A 21,589-nucleotide genomic window follows, 5' to 3' on the forward strand; every position below is an offset into this window, starting at 1 on the left:
TATTTTTAAAGCCTCACCCAGGACATGCGTAAAGAGAGAAAGGGAGAGAGAGAAGTATTGATGGAGAAACACTGATTGGTTGTCTTCCATACATGCCTGCAACCAGGCACCAAACCCATAACTCAGGTATGTGCCCTGACCGGGAATTGAATTCACAAACTTTCAGTTCACAGGGCGATGCATAACTAACTGGGCCACTCTGGCCAGGCTCAACTATCTATAATTTTAAAAATATAATACATGTTTATTTACTCCTAATACTTTTACTCTAGGTTTACGGGATCATTCAATTCTTTTAAATGATGCTTGATAGTTCTTCTAATCATGGAGTATACTTCCAAGATCCCCGTGGATGTATAAAATTACAGATAGTACAGAACTCTATATATATTATGTTTTTTTAAACATAAATACCTATGATAAAGTTTAAATTACTAATTAGGCACTGTAAGATATTAACAATAATAACTATAAAACAGGACAATTATAACAATGCTAGAGGCCCAGCGTGCATGAAATCGTGCACGGTTAGGGTCCCTAGGCCTAGCCTGGCCTCTGTCACATGGCCTCTGCCGCCCTGCGATGCTATGTGAAGCTCCCGCCCCGGGACACTCCATGATGCTTGCAGCCCCTCGACTGCTCCGCAAGGCTCCCCCTGCCCCTCGACTGCTCTGCGAAGCTTGCTGCCACCCTGTGAAGCTCGACGCTGGACACTCCAAGAAACCCCCCCGCCCCTCCACTGCTCCACAAGGCTCCCCGACCCCGCAACTGCTCCGCGAAACTCCCCCGCCCCGTGAGTGCTTTGCAAAACTCACTGCTGCCTGGGTGACTGCTCCACTAAGCTCACAGCCACCCCGCGAAGCAGCCCGCCACCACCGCTCAACAGTCCCCAGTCTCGCCCCACCAGCCACCAGCCCCCCGTCATGGTGAGCCGCTCAGGGGCTGGGGAGAGGGGGGACCAAGAGGTGCTCCATGCACTTCATGGTGACTGGTAGCCTGTTCGGTCGTGACGCCACCTAGCTCTTTATATATATTAGGATGCTCTAATAAATGTTGAGTGCATGCCTCTCTCTCAAGCTATCTTATTGCACTGTAGTCACCTCTTTTTTTTTTTTTTTTTTATAATGTGAGATGACAGGATGCCTATGTAATGAGATGAAGTGAGAAGGATACAGGCATTGTGACTTAGCATGAGGTTACTGTTGACAGTTCTGTTGATATACTAAGTGACTAAGGTTAAGTAGCATAAGCTTGGTTACACTAAACGAAGGGATGAATCACTTCCTGGCTTGGAGGGATGGAGCAAGATAGAGTGATATTTCATCATGCTACACAGATGGCTTGCAATTGAAAACTATGAAGTGTTCATTTCTGGAATTTCCCATATAATATTTTTGGACCACAATTGACCTTGGGTAACTGAAACCATGGAAGGTGAAGCCACAGAAAAGGGGGAACTACTGTATTTAGAATATGTGTACTGTCAAGGTGTTTAAAACTATATATATTTCATATTTGTAATGTTAATATTTTAAAAATATTTTTATTGAGAGCAATAATTCAAATTCATTACTTTGACAATATTTTAGGCCTATTTTGTTTCAGATGCTGTTCTGACCTCTGAGATATGGTCTGACTGTGTTTGTAGTGTGAAGGCTACTTTAGAAGGCTCATCAGGCATACTGTTGACAAGATGACATCTGAGAAAACATCTGAATGTCTGAAAAAACAGTAATCAAGGATAATGAGAGAAGCGTGCACTAGATAGAGAAAATAGAAAACTGACAAGGCCAAGCAGATGGACAGTGGTGTGGGTCCCTTATGCCTGTTTACAGTAGTGTAGCTCTACCTCTTCTGTCTTAACTTATGGTGCCCTAAACATTTTCATTTGAAGACATAATTTTGTGACCATAAAACAGATGGCAAATCACAAATCCAGTCTTTTTGGTGTCATGAGAACAGAGGAAGAGTTAGTTATATTCAAATTAAAGTTCTGTTCTATTTCATGACGTCTCGTTCTAGTTACGGTACATAATAATATTCCCAAGGGAGCTTTATTTGGTATCACAGAGTTTTATACGTGTGTAGAAATATTTGTGCATCAATACAACAACAACAAAAACACAGAAAGCCTTTTTTCTGAATGAATTATGTCATAAAAAAGTAACAAATACCTCACAGTATAAAAATCACTAATAAAAATGACGGAAATGAAGGCATTATTTGTTGTTCTTTAAGGTAATACCTGAAAGTAACAGTTCCATGTTGCTATTGCTGAGTGTGGCATTGACTCTCCCAGTGGAAGCATTGAAACTAGTAACTGTCAACGTCATGGGTTGTTTCCTTCCTTTGAAATTGTAAGAACCTTTCCATATATAATTTTGGGCAAACACGTCATCAGGAACTGTGAATAGATTAAACAAACACACATTAATCTTATGATGTCCTATAAATACAAGCCTTAAACAGTGGGTTAATGAAGAGTAGTCTATTGGATAGTGATATTTGATAAATACACAATAATGTGGAATGTGTATTATAAAATAAATGTTTCCATTATTTTAGAAGAAACCAAAATTGCAATAACATAGATTTTTACATGAGTCATCAATAAAAAATAAACACCAACAATAAAAGACATGAGACTTATACTTACAGTCCAGATAAGTATCAAGTTTACTTATATTTAGTCTCCTATAATAATATATTTATTTCAGGAAGAATAATGATTTTATTGAGTCAAGTCAGTCTATATACCAGTCCCAAGAGGACTGCTCTTCTCCTAGCAGTGGGAATAGATTCATTGGAGGAAGGACATAGAGATTAAACCCTCCTTGCAAAATAGCCCTGGAAGACTGTCAGGAGGGACATGCCTTTGTCCCCTAAACAGAATGCTAGTTCAGTTATTCCAACAACGGATGCTCCTGAGGAAGAGCTGGCTCCACCATATTCACAGCTCTGAGGATAAAGAACTGTCACTAGAATTGTCTTTCTTTGGGAGAGAGACAAATTGTAGCAGAACCAAAGAACATTCTCAATGTTATAAAACTTTCATCTAAAGAAAAAACACTCTTTGTGTTAGCGAAATTTCCATTAATCCTATACATCAGAATAAAGCCCCCCTCCCTGCCCCAGCCCTCCCAGAAATCAGCTATTCAATGGAACCTTGGCTGTTTGGTGAGTGAGTGAATGGCATGGATTTAGGGAAAAGCTTTCTTTCTTTACTTAAGTCATTCACATTTTTCATCTAATCTTCTCTATTATTAGTACTATTATGAAGATAAAATAGAGAAACTTTAGATATTATACCTCACTGCGTAGTTGCTAATAAAACATACATTTGGCAGACATGTAGTTAATATCATGAAAAAATCCATGCTCCTGACCCTGTGAACTTTGCCAAGTCATCCTTCTAGTGGCATTTTCTCTCCAAACCTCACACTACACAGTTATGCTCTGTATGCATAGGCAGACCTTGCCTAAAAATTTGATACAGCGAATATGGACAAAGCCCCTGATTTCACTAAGCACCATAACGAGTTTTTAACTTAAAAAAGTATATCGAGCCATGACTGGGTAGCTCAGTTGGTAGAGCACTGTCCAGATACACCAAGGTTGCAGGTTCAATCCTAATCAGGACACATACAAGAATCAACCCATAAATGCATACATAAGTGGAACAACAAATCGATGTCTCTCTCTCTCTCTCAAAAAAAATCAATAAAAAGCATTAAAGTGATCAGATTTAAAACAAAGCAGTATACCTAGAACAAGTTTGCAGGAGTGAGTAAGGAGCTAAATTGTCCTGCATTACAAAAATCAGGAATTTGGAATAACAGACTCTGAGTTGTAGAGATAACAGGAGTAAGGGGAAGTGTTCTGGCAAATAGTACGCACTCAAAACATACGTGTTGTTGTCGCCTGTGATTGCTCATTTCCCCTGCCCCACACTGTGATTACTCTGCCCCCCTGACCCTTTAATGAAAATCTGCTACACCTAATGATCTTGTGCATGGTGCTTAGAAAAATTAAGGAGTGTTGGTTGAAGGAGATAAAGAGAATCTAGTGACAGGAGAAACAGCAATAGAAAGAGGCAGGTAGCAGCTGCAGCAAAGCACACTGCATCAGGATTAATCATTGATGTGGTAGTAAATGTTTAATACCTGACTCTCCAGAACAGCAACAACAAAAGATTTGTAGTATTTACTGATTTCTATAGTGTAAATATTCCCATAATGGCAGATTTCAAACTATGAACAAGACAGCACTGATTGTAGTTAGGAAGAATGCACAGAATTGGCTATGGTGAGCCCTAGCTGATTTTGCTCAGTGGATAGAGCATCAGCCTGAGGACTGAAGGGTCCTGGTTTTGATTCTGGTCAAGGGCACATGCCTGAGTTGTGGGTTCGATCCCCAGTTAGGGGTGTGCAGGAGGCAGCCAATCAATGATTCTCTCTCTCTCTCCCTCTCCCTTCCTCTCTGAAATCAATAAAAATGTATTTTTTAAAAATTGGCTATGGTAACCCTGAACTTGCAAACTCCAGCATGCCAGCACCACCTCTCCCCCACCCCCTACCCCATACATAACTGAGAAATATAACTCATTATAGGGCAGGAGAGACAGACACTATTTGTTCATCTAAATCCTTATGTACATGGGAATGATAATACTTTCTATTGTTAAGTTTATTTTGAGATTTAAATGTGATTGTGTATTTGGTAGTTCTTTATAAACTCTAAAGTGTCATCCAACTACCATTGATGTGGTTATCAATGAAAAGGAGGAAAACAATGATAGTCATGATCCTTTCTTCCAACACATTTGAATATAAACTTTTCTTCAGAGGCTTCACGTCTTTGCCAAATAGAGTGCTATGCTCCTGACTTTGAACCACTGACACATTTCCTTCATTTTTCCCCTTTTTATTGAATTTATTGGGGTGGCACTGGTTAAGAAAATTATCCAGGTTTCAGTGCACAATTCCATAACAGATCATCTGTACATTGTATTGTGTGCTCACCACTCCAAGTCTCCATCCATCACCATTAATCCTCCTATGCCCTCCTCCAGCAATCCCCACACTAATGTCCCCCTTTTTTTTTTCCTTTTTTGCTCAATCCCTCCACCCCCCACTCAGCCCAGGTATCAGCCTGCATAGAATGTTTCTTTTTAGCAATCTAATCACTTTGACTCATTCATGACTTTAAATGAAATGCTTCTAATATTTTGCCACTTAGGATGACATCGCTCTAGTGCTATAGATACCTTTACTTGAGTTAAAGAAATTCCTTTCCTTTTAATTTATTAAAAGGTTTTAAAAAAGCATAAATATATGTAAAATCTCAGAAAGTATTTTTGGTACAATTATTATAATGATCATATTTTTTGCATGTTAATCTCTCTTTTAAAAAAATTTATTTTAGAGAGAGTAAGGGAGAGATAGAAACATCAATGATGAAAGAGAACCATCAATCAGCTGCCTCCTTCATGTCCTCCACCAGGGATTGAACCTGCAACTCAGGCATGTGTCCTGACTGGGAATCAAACCATGACCTACTGGTTCATGGGTTGACACTGAACCAATGAACCACACTAGCTGGGCACATGTTAATCACTTAAGGTGATAGATTACATTTAAGAATTATTTAACATAAACATATTTATGTATGTTTATCATGACCCCAATTGGATGTGTCATCTTTATTATAATGTATTTTATTTGCTAAGATTTTGTGCAGAATTTTTTTTCATCTTTAATCTTGAGTCAAATGGGTCAGTAGTTTTTCTTTTTTATGTATTTACTGAGTTAGTAGTTTTGTGGTAACCATAGAATGAGTTTTATTGACTGGATGAGTTTTTGTAAAACTGGACGATCTGTTCTGTTCCTTTAAAATTTGGTATAACTCATCAGCAGAGCCATATACATCTGTTTTTTCTTTGTGGAAATAGTTTTAACTACTATTTTGTTATAGAATTACTCAGGTTTATTAGTTAGATCTGATAAAATATACTTTTCTAGTAATTTATTCATTTTGTTTAATTTTTATAAAGAAAGTTTTGATACTTTTTGATTAATGTATTTCTCATTTATCTACTCTCTGTAGTTATGTTCACACTTAGTTTTATTATATTATTTATTTTCTTGATCCATCTTACCAGAAAATTTTCACTTTGTTTTTTCAAACAAGTACCTTTGGCTTGGTTTAGATTTTTCTACTATATTTTTGGGGTTTATTTGTTCATTTTTATTGCCTTGATTTATGCTTTCTTTTGGTTTTTCTGTTAAAATTTTTATATCTTCTTAACAGAATCACTTAACTCACTAATTCTGAGGCTTTCTTCTTTTCTAATGGAAGGATTAAAGTGTATGAATTCCCTTCACAACTCTTCTTTTGCTTCAGTGCCCAAATTCAGATATTTAGATTTCAAAATAACTAAACTCTAGTGTTACGTTTTTCATTTTAATTTCATCTTTACTTCATGATTTATTCATCGGCATAAATTCTGTTCTTAATTTCCAAGCATTCAAGAATTTTTAAAATGTATTCATTTTCTTATTAACTTTTAACTGTATCATGATCAGAAAAGATTGTGTTTTGAAATTTGTGTAGATTTATTTATTACTTAATATATGATTAATTGTTATAGCTGTCCTATGTGCCTTTGAGGAAAGCATATATTCTATAATTGTTTAATGCAGAAATCTTTACTATTGAATATTAGTTGAACTCATTATGGTATTTAGTTCTTCCATATTGTTTTATTTTGTCTGCCTGATTTATTTATTGGTCATCACTGTAATGTTTTGTCCAGGACAGTCCAGATTTATACTTGATGTGCTGGAGTTATTATTCAGAGCATCCATCTGCTCCCCAATAAAGCATTTCTCTTGGGAAATTCTGTGCATTGATTGACCATTATGGTTGTCTGACTCTATTGCTCACCTTCCTCTCTTATGTTGACACTAGAGGCCCAGTACACAAATTCTTGCATGGGTGGGGTACGGCCGGCCCAGCCCCAATCGGGGCAGATAGGGGCTGGGCCTGTCAGGAGGAGGAGATGGCGGGAGTTTGGCCAGTCAGCCCGACTGGATCAGGGCCCAATCAGGGCCCCCGATCAGGGCCAGGCTGGCTGGGGGAAGGGGCCGTGGGAGATTGGCCAGTTGGCCCTGACCCCAATTGGGTTGGGGGGCTGATTGGGAGCAGGGCAGGTCATGGGGAGGGGCTGTGGGCAGTGGGCTGGCCAGCCCTGCCCCCAAATGGGATGGGTGGGGGGTCCTGATTGGGGGCCAGCAGCCTGGGGGAGGGGCCATGAGTGGTTGGCCAGCCGGCCCTGCCTCTGATTAGGGTGGAGGGGCTGATCTGGGGTGAGGGTGAGTGGGGGGAGGGGCTGCAGGAGATTGGCCGGCCAGCCCCGCCCCCTATCATGGTGGGGGGGACGATCAGGGGTGGGGCTGGCCAGGGAGAGGGGTTGGGGGCCGATCAGGATGGTGGGGGGCTCATAGGGGGCGTGGCCAGCTGGGGGGAGGGGCTCCAGGAGGTTGGCTGGCCAGCCCTGCCCCCTATTGAGGTGGGGTGGTGATCAGGGGCATGGCTGGCCAGGGGGGAAGGGAGGGGGCATTTGGCCAGCAGGCCCCACTCTTGATCGGTGTGGAAGAGTCTGATCAGGGGCAGGCCGGCAGCAGGGAGGGGCCGAGAGGATGGCCCCTGGCCACCAGCCCCACCCCCTGATTGGGCCGGTTCACTGGTCACAGTAGGCATCTTAGCAACTGGTTGTTAGGTTGTTATGGCCGTTATGGTAGCTGCCTTTTTATATATATAGGTACTATTTGACTGCCTTAGTGACATTCTGTCTGTTACTGTTGAGTATTGAATAAATCAGTGTCTTAGAGTTTTGGGAGCACTCCAGTTTTGTAACATGTACATTGAGAATTTCTGAACCCAACTAAAATGAGATCCTATCACTCTTCCTGATTCAATACAACTGGGCCAATCTATCTCCAAGGTAAAGATTAGACTCTTAGCCTTTAATTTTATTAGTAGCTTTTCATTTATATCAACATAAATAAGATATTGACTAATACTAAAAGAGAAGCTTTCATATATGACCCCTTACTATTTTTTTTTATCCTCACCCAAGGATATTTTTTCCATTGATCTTTAGAGTCTTCTCCAAAGCCATAGGGTAGGGAGTGTATAACATAGGAATTACATTAATGTTGTTAGACTTCCAAGTCCATGTTTTAATGACTATGCCAGGTTTTAAAAATTCGCTTTTTAAATCTAATAACTGAAAACAAACTGAATGAGTACTAGAAGTTCCTAAACTTTTAATCACATAACAAGTGCATTTTGTTAAAAATCTATAATTAAAAATTTTATATAACATTCCATTTATTAAACATTTTAAATAAAATAATTGCTATTATTGTAACATGTCATAGTATTATACTGCTGGAAATTCAATATCTCATAACACAAGCTATCAAATTCCAAATTGTCAAATACATAGTTTTCAATACTGAAATTTATTCTTATAAACAAATAGTCATTTTAGGTATCATGGCTTTTAGAAAAACAACTGAAGTTACTAACCACTTAACTTCGGGCTGGGTGTTCCGAGTGCAGGTCTGGGGTCTTTCACCAATATTTTGGAACCAGCTATGGATAGAAATAAAAAATGTTTATAAAAGTTAATATAATTAATAACACTTACATACACCCCCCAAAACGTGATCCCCTGTCAAATTTATTCTCTGACATATCATATACTTTTCTCCAATATGTCCTGTTCATCATAGTATGTCTGTCTCCACTCAACACTCCTGTTTTAGAGCCAGCAGTTGCAGTAATTACCCCTCCTATGGTCCAGAGAAACAAGGGGGAGATTAGTGCTGCCACATGATGGATGCTATTTGTTATTTTAGGGGCATATCCATCATGGAAGCAGTTGATTCCAACATAAAAGCTGAGGGCTGAGAGTATGTTCCTGTTGCAAAAAGGCAGAAATCATTTGTTTACAAATAATAAAACAATGTTGAGATAGCACATAGAGTCATAAGAAATTGGGTAGGCTCAATGGAGAAAACTTAAAACTAAACTTTAAGTCACACCACAGGTAGCCCAAAAACCAAACAAATCCTGTGTGGAGTTCGATGTGCCTGGAAAGCTATAAGAATGATGAAAGGTAGTGATTGCAGGCCATAAAAACTAAGGACAATGCAATGTCTTTAAAAGGTTTGAGTGGGAGGTTATGTGGTTGAACATCACTCTGGCTGAAAGATGGAGAACAATTTGGAAAGAAGTGGATATAGACATGGGCAGGGAAGTTAGAAGGCTGCAGCAATGGTCCCAGTAGAGATAATCTTTAGTGAGACTACAGTAGTAGTGAAGATAAAACAGAAAAGCAGATAAAATAAAAAACTATTGAAATACTGGTGGGTTTAAAGGGATAAGAAGGTGTCAAAGCTGACTACTAGATGTCTATGTACTATATGACGATGGTACCACTAAGATAGAGAATACCAAATGAAGACTTCGGTGAAAAAAATTTATGGGTTTAGATTTGCATATATTGAGTATTGAAATGTCTCTGAGGAATTCAAGAAGACACATCAAGTAAGCAAGTGAATATAAATTCTGAAGCAAAGGGAAGAAACATAAACTATAAATATTAATCTGCAAATAATCTCCATAAAGGAGACTGTTGAAGCCATTGGCTTAAATGACCTTATCTAGGGAGAGAATATAGAGTAAAACAAAGAGATGGCTAAGAACCAAGCCTTTAGAAAATCATGGATACAAAATAATAAGAGAAATGGAGACCAGACAGCCATAATTATGAGAGAATAATATATTTATTTACTCAAATATTCTTTAACACCTTCACATGCAAGGAACTGATCTAGATGTTAAAATCACAGTTGTAAAAAGTAAAGTTTTTATTGATATTATATTCTAGTTGGGGAGGAGCAGATGAAAGGGCAGAGAGTGAAGAAACACAATGACAAGTAAACAAAATAATATTATCTCACACTGTAGAGATTTCTACCATAAAAAATTAAAAACAGTAATGTTCTAGCTAAAAGAGAGTAAAAACATTTCAAGAAGGATAAAGTCATTAACATTTGTGAATGCTGCAAGAGATCAAGATTTAGAAGGTCTGAAAAAAAATGAAAAATAAAAGAAAAAGATAGTTTATTGATAACTTTATCAAAAAATCTGAAAAAAAATTTCCTTTGCTCCTTCTTTTGGAAACCTAACCCTATTCCCTCCCATAAATTCCTCAGATCTTGTCTAGATGGGGACTGTCCTGACAAAGCAGCAAGAGCGGTTGACACTATACCTAGAAAAGGTCAACATACCATATCACTTGGGCTGAGTAATGGACTTGGAAATGGACTCTGTTCAAAACGGTGACAATGGAACTCCTTAATAGTGCTTTCATGACCAAGCTTTGGGAAAGATTCTTTTTTACCAGGGTGTGAGCCAGAAGTGTATGAGGCCAGGAATGCTGGAAGCATTTTTTTTCACTGTGGTGGGTTGAAGCATGTATCTCCCCAATTGTATGTTCACCAGTAACCTCAGAATATGACCTTATTTGGAAAGCAGGCCTTTGCTTATATAATTATTTTGGGCTCTTAAGGTGAAATAATCCCTAAATCAAATGACTGATGTATTTATAATAAGAAGAGAGGACATACAGGGATACAAAGAACAGGCCATGTGATGAAAGCAGAAATTGAGATGAGGCAGGTCTGAGCCAAGGAATGCCAAGAATAGCCAGAAGCCATCAGTTTAGAAGAGGTAAGGAATGATTCTCCTTAGAGCCTGCAGAGGGCACTTGGGCCTACTGATTTTGGACTTCTAACCTCCAGAAGTGTGACAGAATAAATTTCTAGTCTTTCAAGCCACCCAGCTTGTGGTATTTTGTTATGGTTAGCCCTATGAAACTAGTACACCTACCATGAATAGAAAACTAGAAGTAATAAGGGCAAAAACAAACACCAGAACATGGAAAAGAAGCTATAAAGACCTGAATAATATTTTTGTGCCTCTGGGATCAGAAGTATGTAGATCACTCCTTTCCTTAGAGTTGGCCAACAAATTTCCCTTGCTCCTAAGCTAATTTAATTTATATGCTTTCTGTCTCTTTTATCTGAGGGAGATCAAAATAATACGATATCTTCTGTGAAAGGTTTTATAGGAAAAAAACTTACCTTCACAAACAGGAACTTTTCCAGTCCAGGTGTTATCAGATCTACACACCCTATGTTCTGTTCCACCTGCTAAGAAGAAGCCAGGCTGACAGGTATAAACTAGTGTATACCCATGGGATGGAAGGTCCATTCCTACTACATTTGCATGAACAGGAGTTTCTGGCTGCTTACAGCTGTGGGCTATATTAAAAAAAGAGAAAAATGTTCATTTTTATAGACATGTTAAGAAAATTTTGAGTCTGGAGTCATGATATATTTTTAAGGGCATGTCAATGCCTTTATATAAATATAGTTTAAAATAATTACTTAATGAATCAAAGGAAATACATGAATGTAAATATACATTCTGATTTCATAGACTAGCATTTTCTAAACAATCTTCTGTTGAACATTATGTTAATAGGTAAACTGAGGGGGAAAAAGACTGTGGATAATTAAGCTCATAAATGTAGACTACATCATCATTTTAGAGAGTCACAATACATATTAACATTTTAAAGGTCTCATGGTAAAATACTTCTTTTTTTTTTTTAAATATATTTTATTGATTTTTTACAGAGAGGAAAGGGAGAGGATAGATAGCTAGAAACATCGATGAGAGAGATACATCGATCAGCTGCCTCCTGCACACCCCCCACTGGGGATGTGCCCGCAACCAAGGTACATGCCCTTGACCGGAATCGAACCCGGGACCCTTCAGTCCGCAGGCCAACGCTCTATCCACTGAGCCAAACCGGTTCCGGCGTAAAATACTTCTTAAAGTTTCTCAAACTCAAATTTTCTATGCCAGTTTATAAAATATTACTTTATTATTTTTAAAATGTATTACATTTACTTTAAACATTTTTTCCTAAAGTTAAATCCAACCACAGCTTATTATGTCATTCTGATATTACTAATTCCTAATGTAGAAAGTACAATTCAACATTTTTTCTACATATGAACTTTTCTGGTCATATTTTTTATTTATATGCTAGCAGTATTTTTTCAATCATTTAATTTTTTGTCTCCTTTTTTCATTTCCTCTCACTCCTATTCTCTACCTTGATTCCACTCCACCTATACTTACGGCACTTCTTGGCCCTGACCCCCAGTTCACCTGTTTTGTGTATTTTAAAGACCATGCCTTTCTCAATCAGAAATAGATGCTACAAGAATTTTTTCCCTAAATAAAACAATTCTGATCACTTGTTCATGGATAAAAATTCTTAAAGGTGGTCTCTGAGAAAAGTATCCTGGGGACAAGTTTGTTTGGAAAATAAATTTCCCAAAGGAGATTTACAAAGCTATAAATAACATTTTTTAACACTGTGATAAACATTGTATTACATGGTTTATATTTAATTCAATTCAGTTAATGAAATTTAATCCTCAAGGGGGATTGCTAAGGGTAAACACAAAGTCTGTCTCTGCTACATTCTTTTTTTTTTAATTTAATAAATCTTTATTGTTCTGATTATTACAATTGTTCCTCTTTTTTCCCCCATAGCTCTCCTCCACCCAGTTCCCACCCCACCCCATGCCCTTACCCTCCCCCACACTGTCCTCATCCATAGGTGTATGATTTTTGTCCAGTCTCTTCCCGAACCCCCCACACCCCTTTCCCCCCGAGAATTGTCAGTCCACTCCCTTTCTATGCCCGATTCTATTATATTCACCAGTTTATTCTGTTCATCAGATTTTTTTATTCACTTGATTTTTAGATTCACTTGTTGATAGATATGTATTTGTTGTTAATAATTTTTATCTTTACCTTTTTCTTCTTCTTCCTCTTCTTAAAGAATACCTTTCAGCATTTCATATAATACTGGTTTGGTGGTGATGAACTCCTTTAGCTTTTTCTTATCTGTGAAGCTCTTTATCTGACCTTCAATTCTGAATGATAGCTTTGCTGGGTAGAGTAATCTTGGTTGTAGGTTCTTGCTATTCATCTCTTTGAATATTTCTTGCCACTCCTGCCTGGCCTGCATAGTTTCTGTTGAGAAATCAGCTGACAGTCGTATGGGTGCTCCCTTGTAGGTAACTAACTGTTTTTCTCTTGCTGCTTTTAATATTCTCTCTTTGTCTTTTGCTCTTGGCATTTTAATTATGATGTGTCTTGGTGTGGTCCTCTTTGGATTCCTTTTGTTTGGGGTTCTGTGCGCTTCCTGGACTTGTAAGTCTATTTCTTTCACCAGGTGGGGGAAGTTTTCAGGCATTATTTCTTCAAATAGGTTTTCAGTATTTTGCTCTCTCTCTTCTTCTGGCACCCCCATAATTCTGATGTTGGTATGCTTCAAGTTGTCCCAGAGGCTCCTTACACTATCTTCACATTTTTGGATTCTTTTGCTTTTTGCTTTTCCGGTTGAGTGTTTTTTGCTTCTTTGTATTTCAAATCTTTGACTTGATTCTTGCAATCCTCTAGTCTGCTTTTAGATCTCTGTATAATATTTTTTATTTCAGTCAGTGTATGCTTAATTTCTAGTTGGTCCTTTTTCATATCCTCGAGGGTCTCACTAAATTTATCGGCTTTTTCTAGGAAATTCTTGAAAAACCTTATAACCGTGGTTTTGAACTCTATATCCAGTCATTTGCTTTCCTCCATTTCTTTCATTTGTGACCTGTTTCTTTGTCTTCATATTTTGGCTGCTTCCCTGAGTTGATAGAGTGGCTTTGTGTGCTAGGTGTCCTATATGGCCCAGTGACTCAGCCTCCCCAGTTACCTAAGGTGGACACTCTTGGTGCACCCTTTTGTGGGCTGTGTGCACAGCCTTGTTGTAGTTAAGCCTTGATTGTTGTTGGTGTCACTGGGAGGAATTGACATCCAGGCCAATTGGCTGTGAGGATCAGCTGTGTCTATGCTGGGAGAACTTCTGTGCTGAAGATACCCTTATGAGACAAGACTTGCAAAAGCCTCTGTGCTCAGCTTGGATGGGGTGGAGTCTCAGGGCGGAGCAGACAGCATTGGTTTCCCATCAGCCCTGCCCTAATAGGCCCCTGTGTCTCAGTGTCCTGTGGTAATCGCTGCAAGCACCTCTGAGAGAAAGCCGTCCTCGAGTTCCACCTGCTCCCAGACAGTCCAGTTTCTCCCCATATGAGTCTGGGTCCCCAGAGTTTCACCCGGAACTGGAGTTCAGTGCAGTTGGGAGCTTTTGTCTCCCTCCCGCTTGAGAAGGCCAGCCGCACACTCAGTTGCCAGTCCTCTCTGCACGTGCATCTCAGTACCTCTGCCTCCTGCAGCTCTTCTGAGTCTCAGTGTGCTTTCCTCTTTCCTTCTAGTTGTAGAATTTCCACTCAGCCAGCCTTCCTGTGGTTCTGGATGATGTCCATTTTGTCTTTTAGTTGTAGTTTTGAAATTGTTGTGCAAGGCAGCAGTTTAGGTGTTTACCTATGCCACCATCTTGGTTTCTCTCTCTGCTACATTCTTAACCCCCACATTAAGCACATATTAAAATTCTGAGATGCTTTGCAGTAACCGAAGCTGTTTATCTTCATTTAAATCATCATGTTCTAAATGTAGGTCATCAGAGAATCTTGATTTACTATGAAATACCTAGCTACATCCCACACAGCTGTTCTAACGTACACACTGAGGAATTCTTTTTTAAGAGATTTTCCATATTTAAATATAAACCAAGCAGCTTATGACACGACTCATTGGAGTGTTTGGGTGCTTTTCAGCAAGCTTCAGGTCCACAGGGGCTCCCGTGATCATTTGAGTGGCTAAGAACAGGGCTAGAGTACATTTGTAGGTTTTTATTTAACTTCAGCAAATCCTAAAAGTTATCTACCATTCTCCTTCCTCTCACTCTTTTTTCTTTCCCCAAGAGGATCAGAATGTATAAAGATGGAGGAGGAGATAAAAAAGGAGGTGGGAGGGAAAGAAGAGATAAATAACTCATCAGCTAAAATTTATTACTAACTGTTAGAAAAGATTGTTTAGTGACTTTGAATTTCATTCTAATTTAATTTGTACAGCAACTGTTCTCAATTTAGAGTCAGTGCACATTTACCAGCTCCAGGAAATCCTGAAATAATATTCAAATTCATGGTCAAGGTGTACATTTCCTTACGTGTTTTTGTTTTAGCATTCCTCAGATGCTCAGAGAGTTTCACAAGTGATAAGATTAAGAGTCACTATGTAGGAGCCTCCTATATCTGAGTATTTCAGATTCACAGTGTAGATCTATAAATCTAAAAAATAATCATCATTTAAAATTACCAGGTGACTAAACTGAACACAGTTACAGGAGCTTTTAGAGAAGAATAAAATTATACCTCATGCCTTCTGCCTTCTTTAGAAAGAATGCTTCCCGATGGACATAGGGTTATGATATAGTAATAAACATATATACATGAATTATGTTTTATAGTAGTCTAAAGCATCAATGTGATGCATGTATGGTATGGATATATATTTATTTTCACAATTAGAAGGAAAATGCATATAAATTCTTCTGTGATAAGTATAATTTCTTAGCCACAATACTTACGTATGCACTCGGGCTGAATTCCACTCCACGTGAGGTCTGGCAGGCAGGTGCGTGTCGTAGACCCCTGGAGAAGGTGTCCTTTTTTGCAATGAAACTGTACAACACTCCCTACCTGCAGAAAATTACAGAAGAAAAAAGAAACAACAACAAATGTTCCAATGCAACTTCAAATATGGTTAAAAAAAGAAGTTTGAATGAGAAAATGTTTTCAAAAGAAATTATGCATCATAAAAGTTGGAGGAAAAAGAAATTGAAATCTGATTTAAAATAAAATTGGGGGGGAAATCAAGGCTAAAGAAAAAAGCATAGATCTCTTTGTGTATATAACATCATCAAATATTTGAGTACCCAAAGTATACAAAGATGCCAAACTTTTTGCCGAAATATGAAGAAGATATATAGGTACCAAAAAGTCAATCCTATCTAATAAAAGGGTAATATACAAATTGACCCTCACTCCATTGCACAAGATGGCCGCCCCCATGTGGTCAAAGATGGCCACCAAAAGATGGCCAGCAGGGGAGGGTAGTTGTGGGCAATCAGGTCAGCAGGGGAGGTCAGTTAGGGCGACCAAGCCTGCAGGGGAGGGCAGTGAGAGGCGACCAGGCCAGCAGGGGAGGGAAGTTAGGGGCAACTGGACTGGCAAGGGAGGGAAGTTAGGGGAGACCAGGCTGGCAGGGGAGGGAAGTTAGGGGCAACTGGACTGGCAAGGGAGGGAAGTTAGGGGAGACCAGGCCGGCAGGAGAGGGCAGTTGGGGGCAACCAGGCCTGCAGGGCAGGGCAGTTGGGGCGACCAGGCCTGCGGGGCAGGGCAGTTGGGGGTGACTAGCCTGCAGGGCAGGGCAGTTAGGGGCAAACAGGCTGGCAGGGAAGGGCAGTTGGGGGTGACCGGGCCTGCGGGGCAGGGCAGTTGGGGGCAATCGGGCTGGCAGGGAAACAGGTGTCCATCAGGCTGGCAGGGGAGTAGTTAGGGGGTGATCAGGCTGGCAGGCAGGTGAGCGGTTGGGAGCCAGCATTCTCAGGTGTGAGAGAGGTGTCTGACTGCCGGTGTAGGCCCAATCCCACAGGGGGTCCCAGAATGGAGAGGGTGCAGGCTTGGCTAAGGGACAACCCCCCCCCCCCCCACAGTGCATGAATTTCATGCACCAGGCCTCTAGTAAGTTACATATGAATACAGGATAGAATAACAGACAGACAGACAGAGGGTTAAGAAAGATAAATTAAGGTGGATAAAAATAGATATGGAAATAAAGATTACTAACAACATAAGAGGAAAATGAATATGGGGACAGTAAATGCAATATGATATTAGACATAAAAGTGTTTACTGAACATTGTAAAGGCGACAGAAATATGCAATGGAAGACATGCAGTTTCCACTGAGTTTTCAAGGATGTGGGATAGAGATAAATAGATACAACAATGGTTCTCAAAAGTGTGGTCCCCAGACCAGTAACCTTACCATCACCTAGGAACTTGTTAGAAATGAAAATTTTGGGACCTTACCCTAGACCCACTGAATCAGAAACTCTTAGGGTAGGGATTATCAATCTGTATTTTAACAAACCTTCTAAGTGATTTTTTTTAAATTCTCACCTGAGAACATGCTTTTATTGATTTTAGAGAGAGAGAATGGGAGAGAGAGGAAAAGAGAAAGAAAGAGGAATATTGATGTGAGATTGAAACATCAACTGGTTGCCTCCCACACACTCCCCAATAAGGGATTGAACCTGCAACCTAGGCATGTGCCCTGATGGGGAATCAAACCCATGATCACTTGGTGGTATAAGGGACAATGTCCCAACTGACTGAGCCACACTGGCCAGGGCCCTCCTAGGTGATTTTAACGAATATTAAAGTTTGAGAGCAACTGATATAAAATTAAACAGTGTAAGAAAATGATGAGAAAAATGTATGGAAATTAAAATATACATCATGTAGTTTATGAGAAATGAGAGTACATTTCATTGGTTGACATGGAGAGTTCACACAGCTGGGCTAAAATGGGATGCAATGAAATATAGTTAAAAAGAAAACAGAGCCTGGCCAGTGTGGCTGAGTGGTTGAGTGTCGACCTATGGACCAGGAAGTCAGGGTTCGATTCCCAGTCAGGGCATGTGCCCCAGTTGCAGGCTTGATGCCCGGTAGGGGGCATGCAAGAGGCACCAATCAAATGATTCTCTCTCATCACTGATGTTTCTATCTCTCTCTCTCTTCCTCTCCCTTTCTCTCTAAAATAAATAAAAAATGTTAAAAGAAAGAAAGAAAAAAGAAAACAGAACCCAGACTAATCCATGCTTGGCTTTACTTTAGATCTGATCTTACTTAAATAAGAAATATCTCATCTTTGAGATTTAACCTCCCATCTATAAATAAAGATGATAATATTTGTCTTGAGATTTGTTTTAAGGATTAAATAAAATAGGATAGATAATCTACTCCACACAGGGATGGCACATAAGTTTTAAATAAATTCTAGCTATAAGTATTAAGTCAGAGACATAAGTAAGAATCAAGGGTCTCAAATGGCAAGCCATGACATTTGAAATCCTTTTTAAATAGAAGCAACGTTGCTAAAGCTTTAAGAGCAAGTGAAAAGTTATGTAGAAAGTAATATCTTTGGAAAATTAACTGAAAATTGTATGAAGAAACTATTAAACAAAATGAATGATGAATGGCAGTTCTGATTGCAAGGCAGACACTAACATTTTAGAAATGAGTGGATAAAAGCTGGACTAACGTGTGGAAGTACATGGGGGAAGGAAGTTGTTTACCCAAAATAAATTACAAGAAAAACCCCCATGATTTATTAAGTGATTAGAGATGGAGGAATAGTTAGGGTCTGCCACTTTATTCTTCCCCAACAACTGGAAGCTGAGAATGCTCAATCGCTGCCTTAGTACTTAACACAGATACCTGCTTTCTGCTTCCCCCTTAGTTCCTACTCCCAAGCAACATGAGGCTAAGCCTAATGTGACATAATTTAATACAAGATTCTGTTTGGACCTTGAGACTAGCTAAATCCACTATTTCTCACACTCTCATTATCTGCCAGAACCATGCTACACCAGAAACATTCAATTCCAATAGTCATTCTCTTATAACAACCTTTATCTTTCTAGTTTCCTAGTATTGTGTCTCTCATAACACATTCACTTTAGCCTTTAGGAGATCTCTTACCCCCCGAATGCCCCATATTGTCCAAGGCTGCTGTATTGCCCAATGCCAGAATGCTGTATTCCATATAAACAGTGGCCTTCATTTATATCTCAGAGCATGCCGTTTACATACTCCCTGAGGTTGTACAATATGGTGCTACAGATTTTTACTTTCTCCTATGGCCTGGATTCTGTAACTGATCATTGTAGATTTTTCAATTCTGTTCTTCAAACCTCTATCCATCCTACAATTCTACTTTAGGCTAGATCTCAGTTAACGGTGCCACGTTTCACCCATAAATCTTCCCTCATTTCATCTACCACCAAATTTGGACAATTTTACCTCCTAAATTTTTCTCAAGGTGTCCCTTTTCTCTCTCTCCCAGTTATATAACCAGTTTTAGTCCTCAACATCTTTTCTACAAGTTTTGGATCTCAAACTTTAGCAGATGTCATAATAACCAGGGGGACTTCAAACACAAAGGTAGCTGAGCACTCCTCTAAATTTTCTGACAGGGAAGAATCTGCGTTTCCAACCAGTTTCCAGGTAACGCTGCTGCTGCTTGGTCATGAACCACACTTCGAAAAAGACTGGCATAGACAATTATCATAATCATCTAACTTGTCTCTATTTCTCCACTCTTGGCCCCATTAAATGTCTTTTCCACACTCAAATCAGTGATCGATTTAACTTAAAAGTTTGACCTTATCATTATCCTTAAATCTTCATTGACTTATCACCCAGAGAAAACAGTTACTTTGTGTTACCTTAGCAGATAAAAGCCTCCATAATCTGACCACTGGCCATATCCCTAGCATCATCATTAGCCACTTACTTTTAGTCAAATAGTTAAAGAAATATGTATTTGGCATTTATCCCATAATTAATCTAGGTGTTGTATCAATCATTTTGACAGCTGCTCCCTTCACTAGCAATCTATTTCCAGAAAAAAATTGTTCCAATTTCCAATATCTTAGATAAAAAGATAAATTATATTCATTATTATTTTTCAATACTAGAGTTATCATCATCTCTATCAAGAGGTAATTTATTCTTATATATTAATAATTATATTTATGTCCAAAAAATCTATTATAAATCTATGTAGAAAAGGAAAGTGAATAAATTAACACATTAAAGAGAAAATTAAGAAAATGCCATTGCAATTAATAACTTTCTCCTTTCTCTTGTCCCTCCCAGAAGTGGGGTTACTATAGCTGTTTTTACTTAACTCACCATTGGCCACCTGATAAAACAAGAGATAGATACAAAAGGTGTACTATTCTGATTCTCTGGAAATTTGGAACTGAGATTGAGGCAATTAATCACTTCTCTATGTGGTTGAGATGTTAACAGAAATGACGCACCCCTGGCCATATGGCCAATCTGCAGAGAGAGAAAATGTGGTAAACACAGAGAGTGAGGACTGAGTACTGTAGTCCAGTTCCTAAATTCTGGGCTTGATGACTCTCACTTAATTCCTTCTCTGTGTCTCAGACATACCCGAAATTTGATTCGTAGTGCCTTTAGGCTTAAGCTAGCTCAAAACCACATATTATTTGCAAGAGTTTTTCTCAACTGATAAAGATGCCTTTCCTAGTTACATCTGACCATATTCATTACAATCTACCAATAAATTGATATTAGTTAGAACTAGAATTTTTAAAATTCTGTTAGCTCTATACAGATTTAGTAAATATAATTATACACTTATCCTATATCAGTGGTCGGCAAACTGCGGCTCGGAAGCCGCGATTTGACGCTCTGTTGACTAATGAGTTTGCCGACCACTGACCTAGACTCTCGATTCCAATAATTACAGGCTGTTGCTGTTCCTTGTGATTAAGCCCCTATCCCAGTGGTCGGCAAACTCATTAGTCAACAGAGCAGCAAACTGCAGCAAGCGAGCCGCAGTTTGCCAACCACTGTCCTATATAATAAAAGGGTAATATGCAAATTGACCCTAACAGGGGAACTACTGGTTGCTATGATGCACACTGACCACCAGGGGGCAGACACTCAACACAGGAGCTGTCCTCTGGTGGTCAGTGCGCTCCCACAGGGGGAACTCTGCTCAGTCACAAGCCGGGCTGAGGGCTGCGAGCACAGGTGTGGTAGCAGGAGCCTCTCCCGCCTCCTTGGCAGTGCTAAGAATGTCCGCCTGGAAGCGGGCCTAAGCTGGCAGGTGGACATCCCCCAAGGACTCCTGGGCTGCCAGAGGGATGTATGACTGCCAGCTTAGGCCCAATTCCCCAGGGAGCAGGCCTAAGCTGGCAGGTGGACATCCCCCGAGGGCTCCCAGACTGCAAGAGGGCGCAGACTGGGCTGAGGGGACCCCCCACCCCCGCGAGTGCATAAATTTTCATGCACTGGGCCTCTAGTAGTAAATATAATTAGTATATATATATATATATATATATATATACACACACACACACACACACACACACACACACACTCACATACCAGCCATATGCATGTGCAAAAGTTAATGTCTTTAAAAAAATATGTATCTTTATTGATTTCAGAGAGGAAGGGAGAGGGGGGGAGAGAGAGAGAAACATCGATGATGAGAGAGAATCATTGACTGGTTGCCTACCCCACACTGGGGATCAAGCCTGCAACCTGGGCATGTGCCCTGACTGGGAATCTCGAACCATGGTCTCCAGGTTCATAGGTTGATGCTCAACCAAATGAGCAACATCAGCTGGGCAAAAGTTGATGTCTTTAATTTAATAT

At 39.5% G+C, this 21,589-nt stretch overlaps 1 protein-coding gene across 2 annotated transcripts in view; it reads right to left on the bottom strand.

The window, feature by feature from the left end:
• The window catches only part of CSMD3 (CUB and Sushi multiple domains 3), a 931,825-nt gene that overhangs the window by 13,053 nt on the left and 897,183 nt on the right, over window positions 1–21,589 (bottom strand). For both annotated transcript variants that reach the window (XM_080646869.1, XM_080646870.1), the window contains 4 exons: window positions 15,692–15,803; window positions 11,220–11,399; window positions 8,596–8,661; window positions 2,246–2,404 (listed from right to left, as the gene is read on the bottom strand). In XM_080646869.1, coding sequence (XP_080502995.1) covers window positions 2,246–2,404; window positions 8,596–8,661; window positions 11,220–11,399; window positions 15,692–15,803 — 517 coding nt within the window. The remainder of the gene's footprint in view (window positions 1–2,245; window positions 2,405–8,595; window positions 8,662–11,219; window positions 11,400–15,691; window positions 15,804–21,589) is intronic.

The sequence above is a fragment of the Plecotus auritus genome (genome assembly GCF_963455305.1).
Source record: "Plecotus auritus genome assembly, chromosome: 11".
NCBI lineage: Eukaryota > Metazoa > Chordata > Mammalia > Chiroptera > Vespertilionidae > Plecotus > Plecotus auritus.